At 44.8% G+C, this 10,000-nt stretch overlaps 1 protein-coding gene across 2 annotated transcripts in view; it reads right to left on the bottom strand.

The window, feature by feature from the left end:
* The window catches only part of aqp9b (aquaporin 9b), a 25,880-nt gene extending 23,238 nt beyond the window's left edge, over window positions 1-2,642 (bottom strand). For both annotated transcript variants that reach the window (XM_076292827.1, XM_076292828.1), the window contains exons 1-2: window positions 2,544-2,642; window positions 700-826 (exon numbers count right to left, since the gene is read on the bottom strand). In XM_076292827.1, coding sequence (XP_076148942.1) covers window positions 700-826; window positions 2,544-2,642 — 226 coding nt within the window. The remainder of the gene's footprint in view (window positions 1-699; window positions 827-2,543) is intronic.
* Between the last annotated feature and the right edge of the window lie 7,358 nt (window positions 2,643-10,000).

Here is a 10,000-nt window from a genome sequence, read left to right as displayed (position 1 = left end):
AAGATCATTTCGCAGCCGTGGCCTACTGGTTACCACTTCGAACCCCGACCAGTGGGCCACGGCTGAAGTGCCCTTGAGCAAGGCACCTAACCCCTCACTGCTCCCCGAGCGCCGCTGTTGTTGCAGGCAGCTCACTGCGCCGGGATTAGTGTGTGCTTCACCTCACTGTGTGTTCACTGTGTGCTGAGTGTGTTTCACTAATTCACGGATTGGGATAAATGCAGAGACCAGATTTCCCTCACGGGATCAAAAGAGTATATATACTTATACTTATACTATACTTATATATACTATACTTATGTGTCCTCTTCTAACTCACTCTCTGTATGTGTGTGTGTGTGTGTGTGTGTGTGTTGTGCATGCGTGCCTGAATGTGTGTGTGTGTGTGTGTGTGTGTGTGCATGTGTGTGTTGTTGTGCATGCGTGCGTGCCTGCGTACCTGCCTGCCTGAATGTCTATGTGTGTGTGTGTGCGTGTGTGTGTGTGTGTGTGTGTGTGTCTGAGTGTGTGTGCGTGTGCGTGTGTGTGCGTGTGTGTGTGTGTGTGCGTGTGCGTGTGTGTGCGTGTGTGTGTGTGTGTGCGCGTGTGTGTGTGTGTGTGTGTGTGCGTGTGTGTGTGTGCGTGTGTGTGTGTGTGTGTGTGTGTTTGTGTGTGCATGTGTGTGTGTGTGTGTATGTGTGCGTGCGCGCGTGTGTTTACCTGACACTCCCCCAGCCACGTAAACGGCCAGCATGACCCCCAGCGTGAAGCCGATGTGGATGGTGAGGGGCTCCCCCAGCGCCCCCCGACTCAACACCGTCTGGGCCACCGAACCACAGCCGAAGAGCTGCAGGGGGGAGGAGGAGGAGGAGGAGGAGGAGGGGGGCACAGACGGTCAGAGAGAGAGAAGGGGGGGGCAAGGGAGGGGGGGCGATGGAGAGAGGGAGAGAAGGGGGAGAGAGAGAGAAGGGGGAGAGAAGGGGGGAGAGAGGGGTGGAGAAGGAGAAACAAGGGGGGGTGTGAGGGAGAGTGTGTGTGTGAAAGAGAGAGGCAGGGGGAGGGCACAAGTGAGAGAGATTTAAAACTCCTTCATTCCACCATTACACATTATCACACATTCTCACAGCATGTGAAAACATAAAGCTTCAGTCATGAGGCTTCCATTCTCTAAGAAGAATGGCGGGAGAGAGGGAGAAGGTAGAGAGGGGTGAGTGAAAGAAGGAGATGGAGGGAACAGAAGGACAGAGAGACAGAGAGGCATGGATGTCAGGAAGGCTAGGAGAGGGAAAAGAGATGGGAAATAGCATGATAAGAGAGAGGGAGAGAGAGAGAGAAAGATGGGGTGTGTGGTGGAGAGAGTGTGGAATTTGTGATCAGAGTGATCATCAGTCTGTCATCAACTCGGGTCTCTAATACGGATGTTGGTCAAGGCTTTCTTGTTCCTAAACTTCACCTCCGATCACACAGTGATCTGGATCAAAGGCATCGCTTGGCCCGTGAACAGCCACCTGAAACACACCAGCGCTCCAGACTTCAGCCTTCTCAACTAGCATTGCAATCAACATTTAAGAGCAATCAACACACCATCGGAAGGAGGCACCGCTGAAAAATAACGGTCTTCAGCGGGCACACGCGCAACTCAACACACGCACCATCAAATGTTTGCTTACGCGCGTATACTGTATTTACACAAACGCATGGTCATGTGGAGAAAACGGAGAAAAAACGTGAGGAAAATGAGGGAGAGGTGGAGAATATAGAAGAAATCAATTTTCATTTGTGACAAGCCGATGCTTTTACAGATGTAAAGTGACTTCCCACGGCTCTCTTCAAATACATTCTCGAGAACATAGCTGAAATATTTAGCATGATGTATTTTCAAAAGCCACAATACCAAAAAACGTGGAATAAAGGTTTTATTTCAAAGATATATATATATATAGACTGTATTTATTTATTCATTACTCCTAATCTCATGCTCCATTTAAGACCATCCACTACACTTAGCCAAAGCACACACTGCATGGACACACTGAGTAACTGGAGAAAACCCTCATTGGGAATTTGTGCCATATATATGCAGATATGCTGTTGTCCCAGGAAGCAATGGGATTCAATGGTCTGTAAACCACATATGAGGACCAGTCTTATGGAAGTTTTCATGCTAATGGAAGCAGCATAATGATAACGGCCTCCCTCTGTGATCAAAGACTAAAAATGAATAATCTCATTTAAGTCACAAAAGTGCGGGCTGCTGTCATGCGTTAGCGACGGTCATTAATAGGATTTCTTTAAAAAAATATATTAAACAAGAAACTGTCACATTTTAAGATTTACTTCTGCTTCAATAGCCTGTCAAATTAACAATTAATAAAACTGTCAAAATAACCTAAGTAGTAGTCTTTAACGGTTGTTAAAAAAATGTGCAAAGCATATTTGTCAGAATAAAGATAATGTCATTAATATGAATCATCTGTCAGGGTGTCCTCTCAACTCCCTCGACAGAGCAGATGTCTTCTCCTGTCCCGCTGGCTTCCGTGCTTATTAGAAACAGGGGTACTCACTATTAAGATGAACGTTCCAAGAAATTCCGCCAAAAACTCTTTGATGATGTCTTTCCTCAGGGCGCATCGCTCCCTCATAGTTCTTTTGTTTCCCTCCATCTTTTTCGGCAGACAGATAATTTCTCACTCCTATCACGACAGACAAATGACGAGCGCTTGGCTTTGCCCTCCTCAGAAGCCGCGACGCAAATAAGCCTGCCAACCTCTGCTTACAGTGCTTGCGTTATGCCCACTAGACTGACATGTCCCGTTAATCTTTTTCACTCCCTCCACATATAACCCCCCCCCCCCCCCCCTCCCTCGAATGATTGCATTGTACAGAGTGAGTCAATTTTAGATGAGTAGAAGTGGTTGGCAGGTGACTTAGGTTCTGAGTGTTTTTTGTGTTGTATTTTTTCGTTGCGCTTTTACGCGCAGCAGAATCTGTTTGAGAAACTAGCAGAAGATGAGTGACATCTTCGCCTTTACTTGAGGAAATGTATTTAGTTTGCATATGATAGGTTAGTTTTTGATTCGTCATGTTGTTGTGTTAGTGTTAGTGTTTAAAAATAGTGGGCTATTGATTAAAAAGCCAGTGGTATACCGAGAGCCAAAGGTCCTGTTTTAACTCCCGAAAATGGCGCCCTCTTCTGGACATTAGGCTGTTAGGCCTGAGCGCAAACTCCGGCATGTGGAGTCTCCTTTCTGTGACCGCACAGCTTTTAAGCACCACGTGTCATGTGACACTGAGCCGTCCCGTCCCATAGCGCTCATAATATCCCTATTTGACTGCTCTTAAATTGTGTGTGAGGCATTTTTAATAATGGGACATTTGGGTGTGTTTCAGTGTTATCGAAGGATATGTAGTTTAAATAGTATATAGCCTACAATACATAGGCTACTGTATACCTCAAGCTGTCGCAGCGACGAGAGGTTGTCTTCATTCATCGTCGGAGAGAAGGTGGAATTTGTGTCTGTGTTTTTTATCCAGTAGGGGGCGCACAGTGTATAGGAAATAGACCTTGCTCTGACACTTCTTGGCCTCCTCAAGCGGTGGGCCAGTGAGCCTCACGGAACGGATCGGGAGAAGACGACAGGTGTGAAATGTTATCCTTGCGTTCATCAATGTCACTTTTTCGGGGGTGTCGTCTTTGATGTGAAGAAGGCGCTGTCAAGCGGCCGCCCATGCTGCGAAGAAAGAGGTGCGCTGACGGATATGAAGCGCCTCAGTGGGGTGTTCACAAATTAAAACACCTCGTCCGCTTTATTATCATGGCAAAGACTCACATAGCGAGCACACTTAACGCTTTTGAATAGGCATGGAGTTACTCCGAGCTCAAGGCTTCTACACACATGGCTTTTACATGTTGCCTACAGCCTGCGTATTTACTCAGGCCTACTTTTAATGTTTGTTGTGTGTTATTCGTTTTGTTCAATTTACCCCCTTATCCCTGCTCGCCTACTCTACAGCTAGAGATAGCCGTCAGCAACCAGAATCTACAATATCAGGAAACTCGTGCAGTTTGTCAACACACTGATAAGACTCGTAGGCCATTATGTACTGCGTTACATCGCGGGTGTGAATGTGCATGCATAACAAGTTCAACGCGTAACAAGCCCTACCTAAAAGAAAACATATAATTTAGGCTACTGGCAGGCCACACAGACATAGCCAGTTATGTTTACATCACATGCTATTTACTTATTGCGTCTTCGTGTTCTCTTTTGATTGTTGGTTTAAAGGTCTTGACGCCATTTGCATGGACATCCACAATAGGCCTACAGATGCAAGTGGACATAAAACAGCAACAATGCAATTGACCTGCAGCTGCAGAATTTGTGTGCAGTTTGGGCATGGTGAAGTGAGTGTGACAATGATTATTTACTTAACTTGTTCACCAACAAAAAAAAACAAAAAACCGACACACTATAAACAAAAATATGCTACTACATCCTGTCTACTGAAATATATTGCCGTGGAGTGTATAGTCCAACGTAAAGATAGCATGGATGTTAGACGCACCGGCTTACATGTCTGTGATGTTTATTGTAAGTTCTAAGGTAAATGCTAAGCGACACCCATCGCAACGGGCAATCGTTACGAAACAAGCACACAAGGTGCGAGCGCTTGATGTCAGCAGTTAAATAACATCCTGATTTCCCAAGAACATTTAGGCCACTTTGTGAAATGCGTAGCAAACGGACTTCTGCCAAGTTAAATTCACACTCATGGAATACTGCACTCAAGAGTGTTGAATGAAACGATGGCGCAGACATTCCAAAGCTTTAAAACGGTACCATTAACTAGGCCACTTAATTTCAAAAGACAGTAGACATGCTATAGAGCTTTCTCATGCTGACTAAACTATGCAATTGAATAATTGTGACTCGAAGAGTGGGGACATTATTTTCAACAGGAAACATAGTCTAATATTTATATTAATTATTATTTGTGCATTTGCGTTGCCACTGAAATATAGAGCGGAAACAAGCTTCACCTGTAAATAACTGTCTCTCTCGTGCACGCTTAATTTTCAGTGTAATGTCTGGTATTGTGATAGGTTATATAATATACGCGGACCGAGCTTCAGCCATGTTTTGATTTACGAGTCGCTCAACAGAATTAGCCTTTCGCTTAGGTGTTAATTCTCTCGTAATGAGGCCCCAACACGCCAAACCACGCTTCGCTGCCTGCCGGGGTGGCCTGCTACTCCGCACACACAGTTCCTGATCCAAGAGAGTGATATCTCAGTGAATCACTTTTTAATCCGTCTCCGAATAATGTCAAGTGAATTCTCTTATTACAAAGCTTGTTTCTTTATTAAACTGTTTTAAGGAGCTTCTTGGATAAGTTATGAAGTGTGAAAAACATCTTCTTTTGTTTTTCTTTTTCTTCTGAAGGGGTGTGTATAGAAGGCTTCACCCTCCCCCCGCCCTCCGTCCAAGTCCTCTATGTAAATGCTTTATTTTAATTGTATCAGGAGGACGGACCTATTCTCTGCCCAATAAAAATGGACTGACTCCGACACCTGGTTATAAATACAGGAAGGATTTCAAAGTCCCAATCAGTAACCGGTTGAAAAAAGACATCAGACTTCGACCCGAGGCGCGACACTAACGGCGAGATGACTTCTAGTAAAGTTGAACTCCCTGCAGAAGTGAAGACGGACGCGGCAGCTCTGATGGCATCGCTCCATTTGATGCCCTCTCCCGTCCCCAACCCGGAGATCAAGTACACTAAGGTTTGTTGAGAAAAAAGTAACGCCGTTGTACTACGCGAATTTGTGCGCAACAACTTTTCCTGCAGTCTGAATGCGTTGTTGGATTCGAAAGTTTGCTGCATGAGTGTGTCTGAAATGTTTTTGATGTAAAACTCGTGTCTTACAAGATCATATCGATGGGGGCATCGTTGGTTGTGACTAGACTTCAAACTCCTCCTGTCATATTTAGATGGTCCGTTATTTCGCTGAGCAGTCTGACCATCATTTTAAAAAAATCCAGCACACAAATTGTATCTTCTATAAGATTGAATATTCTAATGGTCCAAAATGTGACATCGTATATAGATTAGTAAGAGATAAGATCCGAAATTACTTGCATCATTAAATCCCGGGACTTTATATTGGAGCGCAAAAGTTTTGTCTTGTGCCTCAGTACTTAGTCTTCACAGTATACTCACGCAAGACTAATGATTTACATACTGTATCCAAATTACAAGAATAGAAAGTTTATTTGTTGATCAATGATACATTTAGTCTTTACACATTTATAATTGAAGTAGTATGTGGAGTTTCTCCCTTCCTTTTTGTGTTTTGAGCTGTTGTACATGTCAGAAATTATATGACACATTGCTTGTTCAGCAGATAATTGCTGTAACTTACCAAGGATAGGCCTAATTGCTGTAATTTAGCAAGGTTATCGTTATCAGCCGCGTTATTTTCTTCATTCCCGCACAATTTAGGGCAAAGATAATATTTACCACTTTCGCCACGGTCAGATGGGTGATAAGGAGCCTACACTCTCTGTGCTTGTCATTTATGTCATTTATAAAACTCCACAATAGGCCTACATCAACATCTGCTGTCCACTTATTCAATTATGTAAACTTATGTATGTACATTTCCGTTTTGAGATAATCTTTTCCTATTGTGGTTTATGATATATATTATGTCTTCAGACGTAAATAAGTAAAATGCGCTTTAGAAATGTGTTGATGATAATGAGTAAATTGAAAACTATGTCTTGTGCGCAAGTGATGTATTTGTATTTATTTTTTATTACAACATCAATTTATTGAGGTTAGCTCGAGCATGTTATTAATCTAATTAAAATCATAATTGACAACTGACAACTGCACTAAGCTAGGTGAGTTCGATATCTGTCATTTAAGGGCGCGCAGTAAAAAAAATCTACTTTGACAGCTGATGTGAACTTCATGTTCATTCTTTTTTGAAAACACGAATTGGTCGTTCACAAGGGCAATCCGACTACGTAGTAGTATATGGTCGTGGCACTTGCTTTCACCCTTTGCGTATGAACAAGACCTTTGGATCATAACTGAAGCGACTGGCTATCAGATAACAAGGTGAAGAGATATGGCCGAGGTCATTAAGAGTTTGACACTGTGTTTGACTTATAGATGCGCGTAACGCATACTCACTTACATATAGCCTGAAACACGTCCGACCCCGTCACCCCGAAGTTACATTTCCAGTAGCCTACTAGCCTATGTGCAGACGCAGGCCTTCACAGCTCATGCGATGTGTTCTCTGTGGACAAATGCTTATCACTTTTAAAATCGTTGTATAGACCAATTAAGCTCAAGCTATTTAAGACAATATAATTATTGCACATATTGAGTTGATTAATAATATGAAGAATAATATTTTTAGTTTGATTCGTGATTTAGTAGATATGATTCGTTTTTTGACCTACAGGATAACTTGGGTACTTGTTGGTGTTAAGTTGGTGTGTGTTCAGGGCCGCGGTCTTGTTATGCTGCTGTTCGGGTAAAGGGCAGTGCTCACGGGGAGAGCCGAGTGACGGCGGCTAGCCCGCGCGTAGGTCTGTACCTCATATTTGGCGCAAGCGCGAGGAGAGCAAAAGGCGCTGGGAAGGGGATACGGGACCGGCGAGTGGATTACGTGTGTCATGGGTAGGGTCTAACATGTGAACGTCATGCCATGTTTTGCAACCTTTTCTGTGGTGCTTCTTTCTCTTATTTCTTTGACAATGTTTCTTCTTCTTCTTTTTCTTGATGATGTACTTCCTCATTCAGTCTGTTTCATAACAACACCCCCCTCCTCATCCTCTTCCCCTATCCCCCTGTCTCCTTTAGTCTGTAAATGAAATCATCATTCCATTTATTTCATAACATATCCTCTCCTCTTCCTTCTCCTTTCTTCCTCTGCTTCCTCTACTTCTTCTCCCTCATCTCTCTATCGCTGATCATTCCTGACTGTGACTGTGAGTAGATAACTGAAAGTAGAGTTGGATAGAATACATAGCAGAGTACAGCCTGGTGCATTAATCCCCCCCCCACACCCAGCCTCCAACCCCCAGGAATTTGGGCCGTCTATCCATGCAGCCGTTAGTTCTGAGGGGGGTGGTTCCTGATTTATTGGCACCCCCGGACGCAGCTCACTCCTCAGCCTGCCCCCCCCCCCCCCCCCCCCCCCAAACCCCTCCATTTCCCCCAAACCCCCAAACCGCTTGCGGGCAGATGGAGGAAGGCTTAGATTGCCTTACACAACATGAAAGCCACGAGCGGGTGCGTTTCTGGGTGCAAAGCATACCTGTGTTCTATCTGCACTTCTGTCTGAATGCTCTACGCTTCCCTCTGTGTACTGAGTGATTCATTGGCCCCTTTGCCAGCCATTACTGCAGAACAAGCACTTCCTTCTCTGCAGGTCCCCATTAACATGTACTGTATGCTCCTCAGATCAATGCACACGCTGCTCGCTGAGTTAGAGATCCTGTTGTTTTTACACGTGTACAGATTCATTGATTCTAGTAACCTTTCTGTTTATTCTGAGTAGATTAGTTTGTGTCATTGCTATTCATGTGAAGTTTGCATGGTTGTACCTCAAAGTTACAGTAAGTGTTGATGCCTTTTTGGAGAGTTGGTTAGTTGCTGAACTGCACTAAAGACCTGAAAAGCTCAGTCGTTTGAACAGGATTAGATCGAAGGAGATCTTTTCCCTTAGTCTGATGCTTGACATTTCTACAATAACGATATGAAGGGATTGACTAAAACGTGAACATCAGAGATTGTGACTGTATATGTGTTCTTTTGATTGGCTTTTGATTGGCTTTTGACAGTACACATGTTGTGGGGTTCATCTGTGAAAGGCAGGGAAGAGAGCCTCTACACATGTATCTTCTTCCAGCAGTGCAGGAGCCTCTCTGGCGCTGTCTCACCCCAGCCCCGGGGCCCAGGGCCTGGGATAGCTGCAGCTGGAGGAGAAGAGAGAGAGAGAGAGAGAGAGAGAGGGAGAGAGAGGGAGAGATGGACAGAGAAGGAGGGAAAGTGAAGGAGAGAGAGAGAGAGAGAGAGAGAGAGAGAGAGGGAGAGAGATGGACAGAGAAGGAGGGAAAGTGAAGGAGAGAGAGAGTGAGTGAGGAGGAGGAGGGGGAAAGAGCGAGAGGGGGAACAAGAGAGATGGACGGTGAGAGTGAGGGGGAGAAAAAGAGGGAAGGAAAGAGAGAGGCAGGGTGTGAGGGGGAGACTGAAAGCAAAGGAGAGAAAGAGGAGGAGGAGGACAGAGAGAGAGAGAGAGGGAGAGAGAGAGAGAGAGAGAGAGAGAGAGGGAGAGAGAGGGAGATGTAGTGGCCCAGCTGAGACAGCTCTCCATCCGTGTCCTCTCTGGGCTGCTAACTGCACTGAGGAAGTCATAAATTAGTCCCAACTGATGGCTATTTATTGATGTTTTCGCTTTTCTTTCCCTCCGTCTCTCTCCCTCCCTCCCTCCTCCTCCTCCTCCTCCTTCTCCTCCTTACCCCCACACCCTCCTCCTCCTCCTCCTTCTCCTCCTTACCCCCACACCCTCCTCCTCCTCCTCCTTCTCCTCCTTACCCCCACACCCTCTACTTCCTCCTCCTTCCTCACTACGCACCCCCTCCACCACCCTCTCTTCTCTGGGAGATGGAGAGGAAGAGGAGAGGTAAATTGCCAGATCCGTCTCAGATTAAACCAGATTAGCCGTCTCAGATTAAACCAGATTAGCCACGTCCACTCCAGTGTAAGGGCTCATTAATTAAGACCCACAGCCATTCTCTCCTTTTCCTCTGGCTTTTTTTCTGTTTATTCTCTCTCATTTCCTCTTTTTTTTCTTTCAGTCTATCTTTCTCATCCTGTCATTATTTCTCTCATAGCTTTGTTTTCTTTTTTATCATTGTATCTCTCTTGCTCTCTCCTTCCTTCACTCTCTTTTCTCAGCCTTTCATTTATTCTTTCTCCCAAGTGTATCTCATCTCTC

The sequence above is a fragment of the Alosa pseudoharengus genome, unplaced genomic scaffold, assembly GCF_046254945.1.
Source record: "Alosa pseudoharengus isolate Yale_2024_CS ecotype anadromous, Long Island Sound unplaced genomic scaffold, YU_APseudo_1.1 YU_APseudo_1.1_scf_19, whole genome shotgun sequence".
NCBI lineage: Eukaryota > Metazoa > Chordata > Actinopteri > Clupeiformes > Clupeidae > Alosa > Alosa pseudoharengus.
This window is presented reverse-complemented; position numbering and strand designations above follow the sequence as displayed.